Here is a 23,324-nt window from a genome sequence, read left to right as displayed (position 1 = left end):
ATCAGTGTGTGAAGGGGTGCCATTTCACGCCCCGCAGTCCTCCGTGTCCCTAGTCACGGATGCTTCATCCATGGGATGGGGAGCCCACCTCGGGGTCCTCCGTACACGGGCTATGGTCGACAGGAGAGTTATCCCAGCACATCAACGTACGGGAACTCAGAGCTGTGCGCCTGGCATGTCAGGCATTCTGAGAGCGCGTTCAAGGCCATTGTGTTGCAGTCCTCACAGACAACACAACGGCCATATTTTACATCAACAAGCAAGGGGAGCCCAGTCGTCCCCCCTCTGCCAGGAGGCCACTCGTCTGTGGGAATTCTGTATAGCCCACTCGATCCATCTGGTGGCGTCGTTTCTCCCAGGAGTCCAGAACACTTTAGCCGACCACCTCAGCAGATCATTTCAGACTCGCGAGTGGTTGGTTTGCCCTGACATCATCCACCCTGTCTTCCTGAAGTGGGGCTTTCCTCGATAGACCTATTCATCTCTCACTAGAATCGGAAATGCCAAGTGTTCTGCTCTCTACAAGGATGCTCTCTGGGTTCCCTGTCAAATGCCTTCCTCATACAGTGGAAGGATCAGCTGTGCTACGCCTTCCCTTTATTCCCACTAGTCCACAGGGTCCTGCTCAAGCTGCGCAGGGACAGAGCCCGTCTGATTTTGGTCACCCCGGCGTGACCCAGGCAGCACTGGTATACCACTCTCCTAAAGCTGTCGGTGGACACTTCAATTCCACTCCCGCTATGGCCAGACCTGATCACTCAGGAACACAGATGACTCTGTCATTCCGACCTGCAATCTCTCCACCTCACAGCGTGGATGCTGCATGGCTAACTCAATCTGAGCTGTGCTGCTCTTGCTTGGTACAGCAGGTCCTCTTGGGTAGTAGGAAGCCCTCTACCAGGTCCATGTACTTAGCCAAGTGGAAGCGTTTTCCTGCTGGTGCACTCAGAGTCGTATGACCCCGCTACAGGCATCTGTACCTACCATCTTGGACTACCTCCTGTCCTGAAAACAGCAGGGCTTGGCAATATCATCCATCAGATATTTCAATATCATCCTTGCAGCTATTTCAGCTTTCCACCCGGGCGAAAACAGGCATTCAGTCTTCTCCAATCCCATGGTCAGCAGATTTCTCAAGGGGTTGGAACACTTGTTCCCACGAATTCAACAACTGGTCCCTACGTGGGATCTTAACCTGGTCCTCCCCAAACTCATGGCTGCCCCGTTCGAGCCGATGGCCACCTGCTCGCTCCTGTAGCTTTCCTGGAAGACAGCCTTCCTTGTAGCTATCACTTCTGCGAAGAGTGTCTCTGAGCTCAGGGCACTCACATCGGAACCGCCATATACGGTGTTCCATAAGGACAAGGTACAGCTGCGACCCCACCCAGCCTTCCTCAATAAGGTGGTGTCTGCCTTCCATCTCATCCAGGACATCTTCCTCCCTGTCTTCTACCCGAAGCCACACGCCTCTTGACGTGAACAACAGCTGCATTCCTTGGATGTTCGCAGGGCCCTCGCCTTCTACATCGAGCGAATGAAACCTTTTAGGAAAACGTTGCAGCTGTTTGTTGCTGTGGCAGACCGGATGAAGGGCCTTCCGGTCTCCTCCCAGCGCATCTCATTCTGGATCACATCATGCATCTGTGCATGCTATGACTTGGCTGGTGTCCCAACTACGCACCTTACCTTACCGCCCACTCCACGCGGGCTCAGGCTTTATCTTCTGCTTTCCTAGCACATGTGTACCCATACAGGAGATATGTAGGGCAGCAACTTGGTCATCGGTACATACCTTCGCTGTCCACTATACGATAATTCAGCGGTCCAGGGGTGATGCTGCATTTGGTTCAGCGGTCCTTCACTTCACGACATCTCACTCCAACCCCACCGCCTAGGTAAGGCTTGGGAGTTACCTAATTGGAATCAATATGAGCAAGCACTTGAAGAAAAGACGGTTACTCATCTTTGTAACGGTTGTTCTTCGAGATGTGTTGCTCATATCCATTCCAATTAGGTGTGTGTGCGCGCCACACGCACGATCGTCGGAAGATTTTTACCCCAGCAACACTCGGTGGGTTGGAGCGGCGCCTTCATGGCACTGGATGTATGCCCCAGCCGACCCAGCGCTCCCTTAGTTCCTTCTTGTCGGCTACTCTGACAGAGGGGAAGGAGGGCGGCTTTGGCATGGATACCTTGAAGGTGTGTTGCTCATATCCATGCCAAACCCGCCCTCCTTCCCCTCTGTCGGAATAGCCGACAAGAAGGAACTAAGGGAGCGCTGGGTCGGCTGGGGCATACATCCAGTGCCATGAAGGCGCTACTGCAAGGGGTGCCTCAGCTGACCCACCGAGTGTTGCTGGGGTAAAAATCTTCTGACGATCGTGCACGTGGCACGCCCACACCTAATTGGAATGGGTATGAGCAACACATCTCAAAGAACAGTTACAACGGTGAGTAACGGTCTTTTGTCCTCGTTTGCCCCATCTGTAAAATATGGAGACGCTGCTTACCCATTTTTTGTAAAGTACACATCACTTATTTGTAGATCTCAAAGTAAGGGTGCATCATTACTGCTTACTGCTATTATGTAAAACTAACAAAAGAGTATATGTAAGAAACTATCTTCTGAATAAAGCTGTAATAGTAGTGTTGCCTTGTATTTATAGGTACAGAGGTGAATGCTACAATGATAGGTGAAAATGATCCTATTGATGAAGTGCAAGGATTTCTCTTTGGAAAGCTAAGGTAAGACATTCTTTGGTAAAAATCCATTTTAGCATGATAAAACCTACTTTCTTTTTGCAAAAATAACCAAACAAACCCCAAAACAATGTAGGCAGGCAGTTAGAGTTGAAGAGTTTTAGCAATGCACTCAAATAGCCTAAAGGTCATAAGAGAGCAGAAACTATGTGTAATGGCAGATGCAGACATTTTTGGTGTGCTAATTTCTTTGGATTAGCTACAGTTTCACTGATCTGGCCCTAAGGAAGGTCTGGTTTTTGTTGTTTTTTGTTTTGTTTTGTTTTTTTGTTTTTTTTCCTTTCAGGCAGTTGTATCCTGACTTGAAGGAAGAACTGAAGGAGCTTAGAAAGCATCTTATTGAAAGCACCAATGAAATGGCACCTTTAAAAGTATGGCAGTTACAAGGTAATAGATATGTGGAAAAGCTTCTTCCTAGTTGTATTGAAATGAAATTTATGTAAAAATGTCCCTTGTATGGTCTCTCCATGCAAGTGATATTTGCTTATAGGAGGGTATTCTCGAGGGAGACCTTAACGAAATTCTTAATATGTCCAGCAGCTTTCAATTTAAACCTTCTTGGGAAGTAGTAATAGAAGTAGTTTTAGTAAGTTTCCATACCAACTGAGGGATCCATTAAGTTTTCCTTCTACACAATGACTACATTGTTGGTACTCAAACACTCTTGATGTTCAGCACCCTGGCATATCTTCTGGAAGTGTAGGGTGCAAGCTTATAGTATCTGCAAAGTATAGAAAAGAGAGTGAGGAAAATTGATTAACATCTTTTGTCATGGCCCCACCCTATCTCAGAAGGTTCTGTTTTCTCCAAGCCAGTGAAGAACTAAACTCAAGATGATGATGATGATGATCATCATCCTGAGGCAGGGGTGCTGGAACCATTCTTATAGTAGGGGTGCTGAGAGCCAAACTGTAAACCCTGTATATGATGGAAACCCCTTCAAGCTGGAGGGCATTTCAGCACCTATGTTCTGAGGTCAAAGTTTTCTTTGCCCTCACCTTGGACTACTTTACTCTTTAATGCCCTGATGCTGCCACTGCTTAGGCGTTTGCTTACATTAGTAAAGTTAAATAATCTCACGGTCTACAATGGGACTACTCCCATAGGTAGAGTTAAGGATGTACATAGTGTTTGCAGGATTGGGGCCTAAGGGCTCATTCCTATGTGATGTGAATGAAGTACCTTCAATTCCCATTATAGTCTCTTTTCTAGGGAGGAATATAGATAACTCATAGGAAGGAAGGAAGGAATGTAGGACTCCAATCCTGCAAGTTTCTTAGCACTGCTCTCAATTTTCATTGTGGTCAGCAGAAAAATCCTGTATATTTATGTTGCTGTCATATTGTACAAGATGCCAAGTCAATAGTTTTAAGTTTTTAAAAAAGAGGAAAAAAATACCACCAATGTAGCCAAATGCAAACACCTTGTTGTTGTAGCATAAAAGTTTCCTGGGCTTTTCAACTCAACTTTTTTTTTTTATATTCACCATTTTCTTTTCCTTCTGCTGTCACAAAATCTAAACTAATTTAGAGTTCCTGCAAAATACATCAAGTGTGCTTTTCATTTTCCCTCCCCTGTTTGATCCATATTTCAAAAGCTTTTCCATATTCTGCTCTGTGCTTCAGTCCCAAGAATAGTTGTAGTTTGTTAAACAGGCCTGTGAGAGGGATGCTGAGGGCCCCTGAAAAAGCAATAGCTAAGGCTATTGCATGTATAATATTCTAGTTGCACAGAACCTGCTATACCAATGCTCCTGGAAAAGAACTGAAATCATGAACTATTTCAGAAAGTTGGAGCAAAATGATGATGATAAATATGCAATGAAATATCTACTTAAATCATGTTATTGTAAGGCCCCTTTTGAAGGGTTCCTATATCCATGAAGTAAGCGTCGAGACCCCACCCCAAAGTAGATTTATTCAGCCAGAGTCAGCCAAGGCTCCTCATTTCTGTGGTGAACTAGAATTCTTTGCTCTGTCTGCAGAGACCATAGGGGGTTTCAGTTTCAGGAAGCCATTTACACAAGTTTGGCTACTAAAGGCTATATATCAGAAAGAAGACTAAAGTGCGCACCTAATAGGGACAGACAGAAAATTAAGCTTTCAGGATTTCCACATGCAACAGATCATCCTCTGAAATGTTTGTTTGTGTCCCAAGCCTTTGTGTGATGTGAAAATGGCAATTGTATGAATTAGGTTGGTTTTACACTAAATGCATTGCTATGTTTAGTTTACAATCCTTGACTTAACTGTTCTCACTTTTAGATCTAAGTTTTCAAACTGCTGCTCGGATCCTGGCTGCTCCCACTGTGGATGCTTTGACGGTCATGAGAGACCTCAGTCAGAACTTTCCTACAAAAGCCGGGTAATTCAGTGCAGAACATCAGGGAGTGTTCCCATTTAATAAACTTTCCTAACCATATTTTCTTCTCTCTTCAGTATGATTAAAAGCAGAAGTAGGCTTGTTAAATGTTTCTTGAATATCATATAGCTGAAAGTAAAGAAGTACAAGTCTTGCATGTGAGAGCATCTCCCTAGTAAAGATCTTTAGCATGAGGTTAGATAAGTGTACGAAGTTGTCTTTCAGTGGAAGCTGGAGTTGACCACTGGAATGCTAACACTGTTACCTGCATGATTTCACAGGTTCTTGGAGTCTGTTGATGAAATCATTGCTGTTTTGCTGAAAGCAGGGGAGCTGGAACAGTTTTTATAGTGGGGGTGCTGAGAGCCATTGAATCAAACTGTAAACCCTTTGTGTGATGGAAACTATTTCAAGCCAGGGGGTGCTGCATCACCCTCCAACCCCCCTCCCCGTTCCAGCACCTATGGTTGAAAGCACTGAAATTGGATGTCTAGTGGTTTAGAATGCTTAAAATATGGTTCTGGGAAGGATCAGGTGTGCAGTGTTCTACTCTTAATTACCACACTATGAAGCTTAAAGTTGTTACACTAAAATAGTCCTCAATTGCCCCTTACAAGCTCTTCTTGTGAACAAATGGTTTATACTAGAGAAGGTCCCTATTCACCAATTAAAATTTAAAATCTGGAGTAGAGAAATGGTGGTAGCACTTACTTTACTATGATTTCTTGTGTTGAATTTAAGGCTTGGTACATTCCAGAGTTGAAGTTTAGTCTTTTAAGTGGTAGTTGCTGCCTGGGGTAGGGGTGTCAGGATAGCATTGTACGGAAGAGTAAGTTTTGAAAGCCATTACTTGGCCTATCCTCTTACTATTTTAATGGTGCCCAAATATGTGTTAAGTGCTTCCTGTTTCAGATAATACCATATTCCTGCCCTGAGGAGCTTACAGATATATTTCAGACAAAGAATGCAAGGTGGGGTCACAAGACAGCAGATGTAGGGGGATGTGGGAAAGAGGACTGGCAGCGTCCATCACATCTGATGTTTTGTTTCCTTAGAGCAATAACGAAAACAGTTGTTTCCTCGGAACTCAGAACAGAAATTGAAGAGAATCAAAAGGTAATGCTTACAGAAAATTATTCAGTAAATTTGTACACTTCACATAGCTTTAAGCTCTGAAAATAACTTTTAAAAAATGTCAACACTTTTTTTGGGGGGGGCTGCAAAGTAGACACCAACATTTTTTGCACTTGAGTACATAGGCTCCTAAATCTATATGAGGGTACAGAACAAAAGTGTCTGGCATTTCAAATATGAATGAAGGAGCCTAACTTTGCTCACCCACGTAGGAAAATATTGGCCAGGATGCCTTAAAATAAAGAGAGAGCGAGAATGTGGGATGTCATTGTGGAATGATGGTATCAGGCTCTTGTTCACAGATCCATAACAGGTGTTCCCAGTGGTCAAGAGTGTCTGCTTGTCATTTAGTCCTCACGTACATGAAGGATATTAAGTGTGTGATTTAAGAATACAATAATCTGAACTTCTAACCATACTCATTTGTCTTTATAAAAATTAATTTAAATTTGATGGAGATGCTGAATTGACAGCTCTGGAGAAAGAAATGCTCTATTCATTCCTGGATATAGCCCAAGCAGCAGCTCAAACTTTCCTACACTTCCCCGGTGAAGTGTCTCAATGTTATTCTATAAAGTAGAGATTACATCCACGGGGGTAGTGATGACTTGGTCTCTATGCCAGTTCAGTCCTTAACTTCTCTACTAAGACTGCCAACAAGTGTCAAATTTGGTGGTGACTTTTGAGGTGACTGTTTGTCCACTAGGGACTGGACTGAAACAATTAACTAATTAACTCATGTAGACGCTGGAACACATATACTGCTTTCTGTCACCATTGACCTGAATTGGATTTGACCAAAGTGACAGTGGGGGAAAGCCCTGTATCCCCTTGTCAGTGCCCGTCACCAACAAGTCATCCTGGTTAATTGTTAGATTTTATTTTTATTTTTTTAAGGAAACTGGCCTCATTTGAATGGAAGTTGAGGCTGAGTTTATGGCTTTGTATGTTTTTGTAACCATCTGGGTTTCTCCCAAGATGTAAAGAACAGTTGGAGACAAGCCCTCAGAAGTTTAGACACAAAATTGCTTAGGCATATTTCTGGATTATATTCAAAAGATGTTTGTGGTATTGGGGAAGTGTGGCCTTTAGGAAAGATAGGGTTTGGAGAGTAGAAAATAGGGAGCCTTTAACAGAGCTTTGTCGGGAAATGATATAAAAGGCAGCAAGAACTCTGCCTAATTGTCAAATCCCCAGGTTGAACTGGCCATTAGGAACATCATTTCTGGATAGGGAAATACTTCCTGATCTCATTTATGCAGAAGCACTTTAATATGTATATATTAAAAAAAATTATCAGCAAAACTGCACTTTAAACATAGGGCCCGACTCTTCTTTTACACAGCATTTCTATGCCTGTGAAACTCGTGACTTCCACTTTTTGTTACTGAGTGGAGAAGCAGATTGTGGGACACAGTGCAGTAAATGATTGCTTGATTATTGATATAATTATTTTGAGTGAATAGAAGAAGTTTGCAGTTTTTGTTCCTTTGCCAGTTGTTTAATAGCCATTTATCAAATATATGGTCTTGTGTATGTGTTTTGTCATCTGTACTTCTAAATAGGCTCCAATGTGCCAGTGTTTGATGTAAGAAAATAATAGTTAAGTGGCTCTGATGTAGTGCATTGGGAATTAGGCAAACCACTCCAATTAACAGTGGCAGGAGTCTTACAATACACTGAAAATGTACCCATTATGACTGCTCAGATAACAGAGTAGAAAATACAAGTTTGAAACAGTAATCGAATGAAAACAAAGCAATAGTATCTTTCTGTGTAAAATCTGAACTTCACGCTAGCTCCATGTTTATAGGAAGAATACAGGTTTGTACATGGCTATTTCTAGCATTAAAATATGAGCAGCAACTGCTCAGATTTATAGACCCATATACTCAGTAAATTTCAGCTTCTTTGAGCCACTCCTGGCTGCTCTGTACTGCCGGAAGCTTATTTAAGCCGCCTGCAGATTTCCATTATGGTATGTAACATCACTTAAATCAGCCTTTGTACCAGATGACTGGAGGATTGCTAATGAGATGCCAATTTTAAAAAAGTCTCCAGAGGTGATTATGACAATTACAGGCTGGTAAGCCGAACTTCTGTACCAGGCAAATTAGTGGAAACTTTTTAGTAAAGAACAGAATTATCAGATACGTAGATGAATGTGATATGTTGGGGAAGAGACAACACAGCTTTTGTAAAGGGAAATCATGCCTCACCAATCCATTAGAATTTTTTAAGGGGTCAGCTAGCATGTGGACAAGTATGAACCAGTGGATAGTGTACGTGAACTTTCAGAAGGCCTTTCACAAGGTTCCTCACCAAAGGCTTTTAAGCAAAGTAAGCAGTCCTGGGATAAAAGGGAAAGTCCTCTCATAGATCAGTAACTGACTAAAAAAAATAGAAACAAAGGATAGGAATAAATGGTCAGTTTTCACAGTGGAAAGAGGTAAATAGCAGGGTTTCCCAAGGATTTGTACTGGGACCAGTGTTTTTCAACATATTCATAAATGATCTGGAAAAGGAGGTGGCAAAGTTTGCAGATGATACAAACTTACTCAAGATAGGTTTCAGAGTAGCAGCTGTGTTTAGTCTGTATTCGCAAAAAGAAAAGGAGTACTTGTGGCACCTTAGAGACTAACAAATTTATTAGAGCATAAGCTTTCGTGAGCTACAGCTCACTTCATCGAATGCTTAGGATCAAATAAATTTGTTGGTCTCTAAGGTGCCACAAGTACTCCTTTTCTTTTTACTCAAGATAGTAAAGTCCACAGCTGGCTGCAAAGCGTTATAAAGGGATCTCACAAAACTGAGTGACTGGGCGGCAACAATGGCAGATGAAATTCAGTGTTGATAAATGCAAAGTAATGCACATCGGAATACATAATCCCAACTATATTTACAAAATGATGGGGTCTAAACTAGCTGTTACCACTCAAGAAAGATCTTGGTGTTATTGTGGATAACTCTCTGAAAACATCAGCTCAATGTGTAACACCAGTCAAAAAAAGCAAACAATGTTAGGAATCAGTTAGGAAAGGGATAGATAAAAAGACAGAAAATATCATAATGCTACTATATAAATCCCTGGTACGCCCACACCTTGAATACTACATGCAGTTGTGGTTGCCCCATCTCAAAAAAAAAAATCTATTAGAATTGAAAAAAGGGCAGAGAAGGGCAACAAAAATGATTAGGGGTATGGAACAGCTTCCATATAAGGAGAGATTAACATCTTTCATTTTAGAAGAGACAACTAAGTGGGGACATGATGAAGTGAATGAGGAAGTGTTGTTTACCCCTTTACGTAACACATTCCCACCTGTCAAATACTTGTAGGTGGCTGCCATGTCCTCCAATAACTATTTCTCCTCCAAGCTATATGTAGTTGATTGTTTTAACTTAAACCATGTGTGCTGTATGCAAAGTCACCCAAAGGCTGCTGTCGAGAACTAATATGGTGCATTTAGTGGAGTTAATATATAAATGCAGGGACATTAATAGATTTGAAACACTACAGAATAAATGTTACGGAAGTTTTTTTACATTTAACATTGATTTTTACTTAGTTTGTAGCGTTTATCTAATGACCGTGTTACACTTTCCTTTAGTACTTCAAAGGAACATTAGGATTACAATCTGGTGATTCTGCCTTGTTCATCAATGGACTGCACATTGATCTAGACACACAGGACATATTTAGGTATGAACTTGTATATTTTCGTCAAAAAAACTGTTCTGTCTTAAATCTTGAAAGTGTTACTGCATGTGTATATAGATATTAAGCTTGTTTATGGAGAAGTGTGTATTTTTTGTAAATTCAGCAAAGTGAAAGACTAAATGTAAATTACTTTTATTCGTGTATTTTAAAAAATAAGAAGTCATACTTATCCCCTCAATAAGTGAAATATGGAATTAAAGTTGTGGCATCACTGGTGCACCCTGCTGAGAATATGCTGAAGTTTTCCAAGATTTTTCCAAGATTTCTAGCTGAATCCTATGTATGTTGCATGCTTGACACAAGGGGTTGAGCAAAAGACAAATTATTCTCTGAGCACAATTCCTTTTTTTAGCTAGTTGAGACCTAGTCACGAGTTTTCTAGTTAATTTATTATTTCTTTTGTTAGCCATTAGCTAGTATTTTAAAGCTGGTGCAAGTCAGTGGTCACAAAGTATTCCTTTCTGACGGCTGGTTGTTAGTCAATTATGGTCATAGTTCATTTCCTAAAATCCACATTACAATTGACATCCTTGTTGGTAGTTTCAGCAGAAAGGTTAAGCTACGGGGACAAAATTTATCTTAACCAATGCAAAGGCAACCCTTCCTTGCTGCTGCCCATTGCTTTAGCCTGTTCTGTGAAACAATTTTGAGCTACAGTGCTGTCAATCAGGCATCTGTCACACACACACAACACACACACACGCTCTCATTTTCAGAGAAGAGCAAAATATTAGTTCTTAAAGGTTTTAAACCCCTGAAAAAATGTCCATCTGAAAACTGACACATTGGGTTTGTGTGTGTTCCTAGTGCTATTTAACACTGAATTTAAATAATTTTTCTGGGAGAAAATCCTCTTGAGGCAATTTGAAATTACTGAGATGCTGAACATAGAAAATGAGACTGTGTATAATGTAAATATTTGTAGACTCTTAGAATGTTTGCACCTTAATATAGTCTGGTAATGTTTAGGCTAGAGCAAATCAGTAGTTGTATCTTAATATGTGTGTGATATTGAATGATTTGTATTCCTTCTAGCTTGTTTGATGTGTTGCGCAATGAAGCTCGTGTTATGGAGGGACTTCACAGTTTAGGAATTGAGGGCCTTTCTTTGCATAATGTTCTAAAGCTAAACATCCAGCCATCAGATTCAGACTATGCTGTGGATATCAGAAGCCCTGCTATTTCAGTGAGTACATTTTCTTATAAGAGCCAAGCTGTCCAGCAAAAATCTAACTTGAGCCTGGGGCTTTTAGTTGCACTTAAATAGACCTTTTCAGCATATCATACAAGTGCCATGTGTCTTATTTATATTAACAGCTAGAACTTCATAGAATGCAGAATAAGAGTCTGCACTGCAAAGAACTCTTTGGGATACAGACTGTAGATATGCAGCAGGTGCTGCCTCATAATGGAGTGGAGATAGGTGAGAAAGTATAGTTGGTAAGAAAGTTAATACGGGAAGGATTCATGTGTTCAAGGATTGGGTTTAAAGGAAGAGAGAATGTGGGCAGACAAGTGGTATGTGGTTCTTTAACTTGTAGAGCCCAAAATGAAGGAAAATATGTAGTGGGGAGAGTGGAAAATGAGATTAAGGGAACAATAAAGAGAGGAAGGAGATTGAGATTAGAGAGGAAGTAATAGCAGAGACTAGGTGTGGGTGAGTTTATGGAGGCCCTTAAATGAGAGGGGTGTATTTGGAAAAACGGTTTGAATAAGATACAGTAATTCCTCACTTAAAGTCGTCCCGGTTAATGTTGTTTCATTGTTACATTGCTGATCAATTAGGGAACATGCTCATTTAAAGTTTCGCAATGCTCCTTTATAATGTTGTTTGGCAGCTGCCTGCTTTGTCCACTGCTTGCAGGAAGAGCAGCCCATTGGGGGGAGCTGGTGGGGGCCTGGAATCAGGGTGGACCAGCAGCCCCCCATCAGCTCCCCTAAGTTCCCTGTGCGGTAGCCACCCAGCAGGCTATCAGTTGCTGGCAGTTCAGCTGTCCCTCCCCTCACTGCCATGTACTGCTCCTGCCCTCTGCCTTGGAGCTGCTCCCGGGAGCCTCCTGCTTGCTGTGCGGGGGGGGGGGGGGGCGGGGGCGCGGAGGCAGAAAGAGGAGGCTAATGTCAGGGTGTCTCCCTGCTCCTGCCCCCCACTTACCCCATCTCCATAGAGCGGGGGGGAATGGACGACAACATGACAAAACTCAGGACATGGGGAGTTTGCTGGCAGCGGCTGCTGTCTCAACTTGCAGATCTACTTAAAAAGGCAATGTACTTCAAGTAGGGTCAGCATTCTTAAAGGGGCAATGCGCAACACACACACACACACACACACACACACACACACACACACACACACACACACACACACACACGGTGTGTGTCTCTGTCTGCCATGCTGTCTCCCCTCCCTCCATTTGTGCAGCCTTGTAGAGTGTGAGGCTACATTAACAACAATGTGTTAACCCTTGAGGGCTTAGCCCAGTGCTAGTTCATCATTTAGCAGTAAGGCATTGCCTGGGAAATATCCTACCCTCTTCAACGGATGAACTTCAGTATCTTTAAAGACAGTATTTGAGAAGCATGACCGTGAGATGGTACTTCTCTTGCTCACCAAGTTAAAATCCACAGTGACAAAGAACAGAAGGGTCATGGAGGAGCAAAGCCTCTTATCCCTACCCTTAACTCTTACCTTCTAGCTCAGTACTTTGGGGTTTCCTGACCTGTACCTCAGGGTTGTCCCTGTATAAATATGTAATTTTAATTTTTTTTGCTGAATATGTGGATTAGCCTAAAGCAGGCTCTCTGCATTGTTTAAAAAATACTCTTGGGCAGAAATGAGATGATGAAATAGTGAGCCTGGCTCTTCTTCCTGTTGACAACTGTCTGATAATATTTTATTTCATTTCTGAGGGTTACCTCAGGTTGTAAGAAATTTAGATGAGAATGTTTTTAGACAGCTTCCCTCTCCTTCAGGGTAGATAGCATCATTGCTGGTTGGATTCATTGTGATTTAACATAAATTTCAGTTTACTGCTGTAAAGATCTATAACCCTTTCAAGCCCCTGAATAAATTAAGTGTTCTAAACTGCATGTAATTACTCCATGATCTGTAACATCTTGAACATGTTCAGCAATAAAAGAGCAAACTTCCTGGAAACAAAAAATGTTTGGAATTCCTTTGAGAGTACTGTGCTTAGCTTCTTCACGTTACTGGATTGTCTAAGAAAATATATATTTGGTGGAGGGAGACTGGCCAGCTAAGAAATGCTGTATAACTCCTGAGATGGTGCTCCTGTTACTGTACAGAGGCATAAGAAAAAAATGAAGGGAAATATTAGAGGCACTGTATATTTAGTAAGATTTTTGTTGCAGGAACTTAAATGGGAGACTAACCCAAACTACAAAAACTAGCAAAAAGACAGATTGTGCATCACAAAGTGATGTGATGAAAAATGGATTGTCCAAAAATCACAGGGTTGATACAGCCTCATTTTAATTCCTGAGAAATGAGTTCTACACCATCATGTAAAGACTTCCTGGCCTTTTGTTAGGTAGTCTCTAGAATCAGAAATCATTAATATACTATTCACAGCTTTGTGCAGCACTATGGAGCAATATTAATTATAGATAACTTTTGTTTTAAAAGATCAAAAACATCAAATACTTCTCTGCTGTTACTTTCCCTCAGGCTGGACCTTTATTGCTTTTTCTTTCACATTTGTGTTCCTCCGATTGTCATGTCTTTTGGATGAGGCCTTGCAGCATTGTATAGGGAAAAAATGGAAATGCTGAGAGGAGTGAAAATTTGAAATTGTGCATGGTAGAAGACATAGCAACAGTGGGGAAAACAGATTCATAAAGTTGCTTCTAGCAGATCGAATTCAATTGGTGTTTTTCAGGCCTAATCGGATTTTATTAAACTAGAATGCTTAAATGCAATGTTTGTTGTACGTTATTTCAAATGTCTCACTTTAACTAATTGCAGGTTATATTAGTTTACTGAGCAATTATTTATTTTTCTTAGTGGATCAACAACCTTGAAATTGACAGCAGGTACCATTCTTGGCCTTCCAGTGTGCAGGAACTGCTGCGCCCCACATTTCCTGGAGTAATCAGACAAATCAGAAAAAACTTCCACAACTTTGTAAGTAATAACCTGATTATAAATCAGGTACACATTTTTAATAGTGAGGGAAATTTAAGCATTGGAACTACTTTCGTACAAGTGTGGTAAATTCTCCATCACTTGAACATTTTAAACTGAGGCTGGGTGCTTTTCTAAGAGAAAAGCTCAAACTCAACCAAAAATTATGGGTTAGATGCAAGAATCACTGGGTGAATTTCCTGTGTGTAAATTATGCATGAGGTTAGACTAGAAGATCATAGTGATCCCTTCTGATCTGAAAATCTATTAATTATTGTAACAGTCAATGCTTTTCTATTGATGGGTTGAGTATGAAGTTGTGTGCATGCCAGTTTCATGATCTTCTAATATTTGAGGATGAGCTAATGAGGTTTCTTGAACTTATCATTGGAATATCACTTTGCCACATGTAAAAGGTTAAACTCACCTGGAACACCTTGCAGGATGACACTGAGCTGACACTGAGGAAAATCATGTTCAGTTCCCTGCTCTATCATAAACTTCATTTGAGACCCTAGGGAAATGGAGAGGGATAGCTCAGTGGTTTGAGCATTGGCCTGCTAAACCCAGGGTTGTGAATTCAATCCTTGAGGGGGCCATTTAGGGATCTGGGGGGAAAAAAAATTGGGGATTGGCCCGGCTTTGAGCATGGGGTTGGACTAGATGACCTCCTGAGATCCCTTCCAACCCTGATATTCTATGAAATCACTTAGTCTGTTTGTGCCACAGTGGGTAAAATGTCAATAATAATACTCTGCAGTGAAACATGAATAAACCTGTCCTCTTAACCATGAACCACTGTTTTGGCCTTTTAATGTAACAAACTCATGTAAATACTTTTTTATTTTGTAATTACCCAAAGGTTCTTATAGTGGATCCTTCCCATGAGAGTACAGCAGAATTGCTTAATGTGGCAGAGATGTTCTTCAGCAACCACATCCCGCTGAGGTAATACTACATTTTTATGGGAGGGCATTAGTTTAGCTTTTGTGGCTTTCATGATTATTACAAAGTGTTCACCATTAGCCACCTGGGATGTTGTACAAACTTTCAACAGTTAAAAGTGACTCAGGAAAACCAATCCCTCCAACAAAACAAAAGAAAACGGAGAAAGCAAGAAACAGTAGGAAAAAGGAGGGCAAAATGATCAAAACATGATTGACTCAAAGCCTTGAAGACGTGAAGGGATTTGAGTGGGTGAACCCTGGGGAATGTTCTGTAGAGTCCCTGAACCAGAGTTATTCACGTCTGCTTATTAACATACCTAGCAAGAACCCTTGCTTAAGATCTTTATAATCATTGGCTATTCTGCATTATTTGTTATGCAAATAAAATCTTTACTAAGATTTTATTTGCATTACAGGCTCATGTTCTTTGGGCTTGGTTTCTTTACAGGATTGGTCTGGTCTTTGTGGTTAATGACTTAGAAGACGTTGATGGGCTACAAGATGCTGGGGTTGCCCTTCTTAGAGCATTTAATTATGTTGCGCAAGAAGTGGATAATAATTATGCCTTCCAGACTGTTATATCTGTAAGTGTTCATAAATACATGTTTAATATCTGATGTATGAGAGAGACTGTCTGTGTTCATGGGATAATAGATAATAAGAGAAATCTGTGTTATTTCTGCAACTCTGAATCTCTATCTGATGAAGTGCACTTCAAATGCTTTTTCTCTCAAAATTTTGTTGGTCAAATTTTTGATAATGAAAACAAGGATCAAATAGAATTGACAGCACTGTGAAAGTTTTCTGTCACCCTACCTCCCATTCCCTAGTTTAGATTCATAGATACTAAGGTCAGAAGGGACCATACTGATTATCTAGTCCGACCTCCTGCACAGCGCAGGCCACAGAATCTCACCCACCCACTCCTATGAAAAACCTCACCCATGTCTGAGCTATTGAAGTCCTTAAATCATGGTTCAAAACTTCAAGGAGCAGAGAAGCCTCCCTCAAGTCAACCATGCCCCATGCTACAGAGGAAGGCGAAAAACCTCCAGGGCCTCTCCAATCTGCCCTGGAGGAAAATTCCTTCCCGACCCCAAATATGGCAATCAGCTAAACCCTGAGCATATGGGCAAGATTCACCAGCCAGATACTACAGAAAATTCTTTCCTGGGTAACTCAGATCCCATCCATCTAATATCCCATCTCAGGGGATTTGGCCTATTTACCCTGAATATTTAAAGATAAATTACTTACCAAAATCCCATTATCCCATCATACCATCTCCTCCATAAACTTATCGAGTAGAATCTTAAAACCAGATAGATCTTTTGCCCCCACTGCTTCCCTTGGAAGGCTATTCCAAAACTTCACTCCTCTGATTGGTTAAAAACCTTGGTCTGATTTCAAGTCTAAACTTCCTGGTGGCCAGTTTATACCCATTTGTTCTTGTGTCCACATTGGTGCTGAGCTTAAATAATTCTTCTCCCTCTCCTGTATTTATCCCTCGGATATATTTATAGAGAGCAATCATATCTCCCCTCAACCTTCTTTTAGTTAGGCTAAACAAGCCAAGCTCCTTGAGTCTCCTCTCATAAGACCAGTTTTCCATTCCTCGGATCATCCTAGTAGCCCTTCTCTGTACCTGCTCCAGTTTGAATTCATCCTTTTTAAACATGGGAGACCAGAACTGCACACAGTATTCCAGGTGAGGTCTCACCAGTGCCTTGTATAATGGTACTAAAACCTCCTTATCCTTACTGGAAATGCCGCTCCTGATGCATCCCAAAACCGCATTAGCTTTTTTCACAGCCATATCACATTGGCAGCTCAGAGTCATCCTATGATCAACCAATACTCCAAGGTCCTTCTCCTCTTCCGTTACTTCTAATTGATTTGTCCCCAATTTATAACTAAAATTCTTGTTGTTAATCCCTAAATGCATAACGTTACACTTCTCACTATTAAATTTCATCCTATTACTATTACTCCAGTTTACAAGGTCATCCAGATCCTCCTGTATAATATCCCGATCCTTCTCCGAATTGGCAATACCTCCCAGCTTTGTATCATCTGCAAACTTTATTAGCACACTCCCACTTTTTGAGCCAAGGTCAGTAATAAAAAGATTAAATAAGATCGATCCCAAAACGATCCCTGAGGAACTCCACTGGTAACCTCCCTCCAGCCTGACAATTCGCCTTTCAGTAGGACCCGTTGCAGTCTCCCCTTTAACCAATTCCTTATCCACCTTTTGATGTTCATATTGATCCCCATCTTCTCCAATTTAACTAATAATTCCCCATGTGGCATGGTATCAAATGCCTTACTGAAATCTAGTTAAATTAGATCCACTGCATTTCCTTTATCTAAAAAATCTGTTACCTTTTCAAAAAAGGAGATTAGGTTGGTTTGGCACGATCTACCTTTTGTAAAACCATGTTGTATTTTGTCCCATTTACCATTAACTTCAATGTCCTTAACTAATTTCCCCTTCAAAATTTTTTCCAGGACCTTGCATACTACAGATGTCAAACTAACTGGCCTGTAGTTACCTGGATCACTTTTTTTTCCTTTCTTAAAAATAGGAACTATATTAGCAATTCTCCAATCATTCGGTACAACTCCTGAGTTTACAGATTCATTAAAAATTCTTGCTAATGGGCTTGCAATTTCAGGTGCCAATTCCTTTAATATTCTTGGATGAAGGTTATCTGGGCCCCCCGATTTAGTCCCATTAAGCTGTTTGAGTTTCGCTTTTACCTCAGATACGGTAATATCTGCCTCCATATCCTCATTCCCATTTGTCATGCTACCATTATCCCGAAGATCCTCTTTAGCCTTATTAAAGACTGAGGCAAAGTATTTGTTTAGATATTGGGCCATGCCTAGATTATCTTTAACCTCCACTCCATCCTCAGTGTTAAGCGACCCCACTTCTTCTTTCTTAGTTTTCTTCTTATTTATATGGCTATAGAACCTTTTACTATTGGTTTTAATTCCTTTTGCAAGGTCCAACTGTACTCGACTTTTAGCCTGTCTCACTTTATCCCTACATGTTCCGACCTCAATTAGGTAGCTTTCCTTGCTGATCCCTCCCATCTTTCACTCCCTGTATGCTTTCTGCTTCTTTTTAATCACCTCTCTAAGATGCTTGCTCATCCAGCTTGGTCTACAACTCCTGCCTATGAATTTTTTCCCCTTTCTTGGGATACAGGCTTCCGATAGCTTCTGCAGCTTTGATTTAAAGTAATCCCAGGCCTCCTCTACCTTTAGATCCATAAGTTCTTCAGTCCAATCCACTTCTCTAACTAATTTCCTTAATTTTTGAAAGTCAGCCCTTTTGAAATCAAAAACCCTAGTTGCAGATTTATTTTTGTTAATCCTTCCATTTAGTTTGAACTGAATTAGCTCATGATCACTTGAGCCAAGATTGTCCCCTACAACCACTTCTTCTATGAGGTCCTCGCTACTCACCAAAATTAAATCTAAAATGGCATCCCCTCTAGTCGGTTCAGCAACCACTTGATGAAGGAATCCATCAGCTATCGCATCTAGGAAAATCTGAGCCCTATTATTATTACTAGCACTGGTCCTCCAGTCTATATCTGGGAAGTTAAAGTCTCCCATGATCACGCAGTTTCCATTAGTATTTACTTTAATAAAGACATTAAAAAGGGCTCTATCCATATCCAGATTGGATCCCGGAGGTCTATAGCACACCCCAAGCACTATCGTAGGAGAGGCTTTACTAGTTTTCTTCCCCAATGTAATATTTGCCCAGACGGACTCTGTCTTATCCATTGCATCGCTTCTTATTTCTTTACATTCTACCTCATCATTGATATACAATGCTACTCCACCACCTTTACCTTTGTTTCTGTCTTTCCTAAACAGCACATACCCTTCAATACCTGTAGTCCAGTCATGACTACTATTCCACCATGTTTCTGTTATCCCTATAATATCTCTGGTTTCACTTCCTGCACCAGTAGCTCTAGTTCCTCCATTTTGTTACCTAGGCTCCTCGCATTGGTGTACAAACTTCTTAATTTTTGCTGTTTGGCCTCGCTCACATTTTGTACCCTATTAGGCACAGTCATTCTACAGCCAGTATAACCTATTAGACTAGTATCCACACCGCCCTCGCTCCTTGTATACATTCTCCTACCCACGGCTGTATCCTTTCTTACTTCGTCTTCTTCCCTCTCAATGCTAAAATCTGGTTCTGCCCACGCATCTCAGTTCTAGCCTGCTATGTCACTTACTATTGTAGTTCTTGGCTTGTCTTTATTAGAGACTGCCAATCCTGCCAGATAATTTTGTGATGGGTACTAGGATGAGAAAAGCAAACTCATTTTCACTTGCAGCGTACAGTGTTCAGTCATGTTACCTTAAAATGATTACAAGATGCACAATTTTTTCATTCAGTTAAATTGCTAGTGGCTTGAAAACTTTGCTTTGTTCTTCCTCCGATTTGTTTTGATATACTAATAATGAGCTGCAAATCAAAGTAGTAATATCTAGCATGCTAAAAAAAGTGAAACAAAGATGTTTTGTAATTTACAAGGGGAATGTCAACCTCCTAGGTCATGTTATAAGCAAAAATCCTGGGACTATTCTGCAGAAAAACATGCGGCCCTTTTGATTTGGGCAATATCGAGGTTAGGGAATACAGCAATCGTCTTCTCAGCATAGGAACTCTTATATTGAGGTATGGCATAGGCTAATTTTCAAGACTAGCAATGTTTATCATTTGGCTTGTATGTGTATATCGTCTGTTATCACACACAAGAGCTAAGTTGCCATAAATGTTCTATATTGGAAGTTGGAATAGAGCAGATATGTTATGTTTGGGAAAGAGAGGGAAAAATCGGTCATGGCTCTAAATCTGCATTTGTATCCCCCTCCTCAGATATATAACAAAGTAAAAACCGGCGATCAGCTGCAGGTTGAACATGTGGTTAGCGTTCTCGAGAAGCAGTATCCGTATGTAGAAGTGAACAGCATTTTGGGGATTGATTCTGTTTATGATCAAAACAGGAAGGTAAGAATTTTGTGAGATCAAGCATTGTTATCCTGATAGTTGACTGTTTAATACACCATTTACTGAATATGATTTCAGCCAGTATATTGAAAGGGCAAATCCCACCCCTCCTTGTGCTGAGGCAGAGAGCCCTTCGGCAATCAAACTGGTGCTATTTCACTGTAGAGGGGCAAGATTTGAGGAGGAACCTGGCATGCTGAGGAACCCAGGTCTGGTGGGGCCTCCCTGTGTACAGTAACTCTAGAAATTGGGTAAGACTGAGAGGCTCTGCTGATATGTAGATCCTCTAGGCTTTCTTCCTCTACCCGAACAGGGAACACTAGGACCATGGAGGCTGCTTCAACCCATATTCTGGAATGTGGGTAGATTTCTTCCCCATCCCATGCTGTAACATGCTCTGGTGGCTTCTGCATGCTGGGAAGATTGCCCTAAAACTAGTACCAGTATCAGCTAATCTCCATATTTGGGATGCCTTTTTTGGCAGATTGGAATGGTGCTTTGAAAGTTCTTAGACTTAAAGTAGAAGTGTTGGGGAGGAAGGTGGTAAAGGAAAGGAAGCCCCTACCCAGTTCCTATCTGAAACTTGAGTGCAGAGATGATGATAAAGTAAGGCTAGGGCATGAAACTGGGGCTGCTCTTTTATCCCTATTGGACTGTGTGCTCCTGACCCATTGAACTTTCCCCCCCTCCCATAAAATACTTAATTACTTGACTTGGATGTTCAAACAAAGCCCTTTTATGTACAAAAGTGTTAATCCCTGAAAGGTTTGGGCGGGGGAGAGGAGGCAGAGAGAGAGAATATGAATGCTGAAGGGATCATTATGAGTGGTTTTACCTGATACTAGAGATTGTAGCCAAATGCTAAAAGTTGTGAGATCGTCTGCTCAAAGGATACGATGTCCTAACTTTTAACCTTAATCAGCCTGTTTATAAAGGGATGAAACACTAAGATGGTTTTGCTAAATATCCGCTCTATCTGGCAATGCTGAGGGTATTGCATAAAGAAGATTCTATTTTGGGGGAGTGACGGTGACATTTCGTGACAGTTCTCAGTGTACCCAGGCCTGAGTGTCACCTTGTTACTCACTTTGCTCCAGTGAGAGGGACGCTTGCTTATGCCTAACTGGATGTCAGCTCCCTAACACCACCAGTCTGTTAGCCACCCAAACAATCTCCTCTGGGCCTTACCTTGCCTTACAGGCTAACAAAATAGGTGCATCCCAAGCCCCTTAGAACTATTCCCCTGAAGTGTCTAGTGTCTTCTTCACTGGACACTCACAGTAATATTGGGTCTGCTGTCCTTAAGGGAACAGTGTACACACCAACTTGAATGATTCAGCTCAGCACTGAGATATATTTATAGTGAAAATCACATACATTTATTATCAAAGGTTCAGGATACCAGAGAAAGGATAATGGAAACAAAAGGGTTACATATAAAATAAAACAGGATTTCTAGAGACTAACTTTAACAGCTTAACCTTCTGTCTAAAGAAGTTTATCTCACCCCAAGTGTCCTTCACAACGTTTCAGCCAGGACAGCTTGTGATCCTGCTTTTTTAATTAATGTAATCACACTTCTGATTACTTCTTAGGTGCAGGGTAAAGGTATATCTTCCTTGCCTTCACCTTATATCCTCCAACATTTATCAGTAACCCAGTGTCATGGTAACCCCTTCTAGCTTATTGTCCACTGTGCTGCCTCCCTCTTGATTTCACATTCTCCCCCCCCCCCTTTACTTTGTATGTAAATTGGGCTTCTATTGTGTTGTCTTACAATACTTAGTTTACATGTTGATAGAGACATGAATATACTGCTCCCATATTTCTGGCAAAAAACCTGTTTGTCATCTCTGCCTTGATACAGACTTTAGGCACATATTTTCAGTGTATACACACAGCTCCTTACATAGTATCTGTACATACATTTCACAATATTATTAATGCCCAGCATGACCCTGGCTTTCATTTAAGATCACATGTGATATTAATTTGTTAACCAGAATGTACATATTAGGATCAGGATATTCTTGGAACCCCATTGCCAGTTGGTATTGAGGGGTTCTAAGGTCACAGTACTGAATTAGCTTTTAGATTACTGAATATAATAAAAATGAACCATAAGATGGTTGCATGCAATGGAGAGACTGGTTGTCTTAACGATAAATACCTGCTAATTTGTTTTCATAGAATTGCGAAGAACTGTGGTTTTTAAAAGGCTTTGCTCTGTCACATGTGCCATCACTGTTTGAACTGATTTATACATGGACTTCATAGTATGTGTTCTTTTCTTGTCATTAATTCTACATGAGATTTTGGCTCAAATGCACATATGTAACCATTTATATGTAGCTTTTAAAATTCTGCTTTTTCTACCCGCATGCACAATAAATAATAAATTCCTGGTACTGGTTTAAGGAACAAGTGGTTGGCAAGTTGTTTTATTATTTGATAATATAAAGAAGTAAAGATTTCAGCAGAGTTAGAGTATGTTACAGTGGAGGCCATAATCCTTCTATGCAGTAATGAGATAATGTACTTATGTTTGTTCTTTCCTTTTATTTCAGGAAGGCAGAGGGTACTATGAGCAGACAGGTGTGGGCCCTCTACCTATTGTGCTGTTTAATGGAATGCCTTTTCAAAAAGAGCAGCTGGATCCTGATGATCTAGAAACTATAACAATGCAAAAAATCCTGGAAACCACCAGCCTCTTCCAAAGAGCTGTGTACTTGGTATGTGATGTTTCTAATCTGGGATTTCAAGGGGAGACCTAGCTTTCTGAAAGCTGAAGTCAAGCAAGCGCCTTTTTAAAAAAAAAAAAAAAAAAAGTTATATTATTATTATTATTATTATTATAATTAATCTTAAAGCAAGATCACCAGCCACCTTAAGTCACATGATTACTTTGTTTTCAAGCTATTTAGTAAAAATGTGTTTGTAAAAACAGTAGCTTATGCAGCAGCTTTTCTTTCTTTCCTTCAGGGTGAATTGTCCAGTGATCAAGATGTGGTTGAATATACCATGAACCAGCCTAATGTTGTTCCAAGAATCAACTCAAGGATCTTGATGTCTGACAGAGAGTACCTAGATCTAACTGCCATGAGTAAGGGACACTTTCAACTGCAATAAACCCGATCTGTATACATATTTATTTACAAGAATTGGAATTTCCCAGTGGAATGCACAGTTTCAAAATGTATTATCAATAATATA

General features: G+C 40.8%; 1 protein-coding gene across 8 annotated transcripts in view; it reads left to right on the top strand.

The window, feature by feature from the left end:
• UGGT1 (UDP-glucose glycoprotein glucosyltransferase 1) overlaps positions 1-23,324 on the top strand; it is a 104,592-nt gene that overhangs the window by 30,772 nt on the left and 50,496 nt on the right. For all 8 annotated transcript variants that reach the window (XR_006274352.1, XM_043492587.1, XM_043492585.1 and 5 more), the window contains exons 8-19: positions 2,667-2,745; positions 3,047-3,147; positions 5,025-5,124; positions 6,177-6,237; positions 9,867-9,958; positions 11,012-11,162; positions 13,998-14,117; positions 14,980-15,065; positions 15,513-15,648; positions 19,980-20,111; positions 22,679-22,843; positions 23,094-23,214. Coding sequence is in view for 7 of the 8 variants with exons in the window: in XM_043492587.1 (XP_043348522.1) it covers positions 2,667-2,745; positions 3,047-3,147; positions 5,025-5,124; positions 6,177-6,237; positions 9,867-9,958; positions 11,012-11,162; positions 13,998-14,117; positions 14,980-15,065; positions 15,513-15,648; positions 19,980-20,111; positions 22,679-22,843; positions 23,094-23,214 (1,344 nt within the window). In the remaining variant the exon portion in view is untranslated. The remainder of the gene's footprint in view (positions 1-2,666; positions 2,746-3,046; positions 3,148-5,024; positions 5,125-6,176; positions 6,238-9,866; positions 9,959-11,011; positions 11,163-13,997; positions 14,118-14,979; positions 15,066-15,512; positions 15,649-19,979; positions 20,112-22,678; positions 22,844-23,093; positions 23,215-23,324) is intronic.

This window comes from Dermochelys coriacea, chromosome 9 (genome assembly GCF_009764565.3).
Source record: "Dermochelys coriacea isolate rDerCor1 chromosome 9, rDerCor1.pri.v4, whole genome shotgun sequence".
Lineage (NCBI taxonomy): Eukaryota > Metazoa > Chordata > Testudines > Dermochelyidae > Dermochelys > Dermochelys coriacea.
Note: the sequence above shows the minus strand (reverse complement) of the source record. Positions and strands in the feature narration are given on the sequence as shown.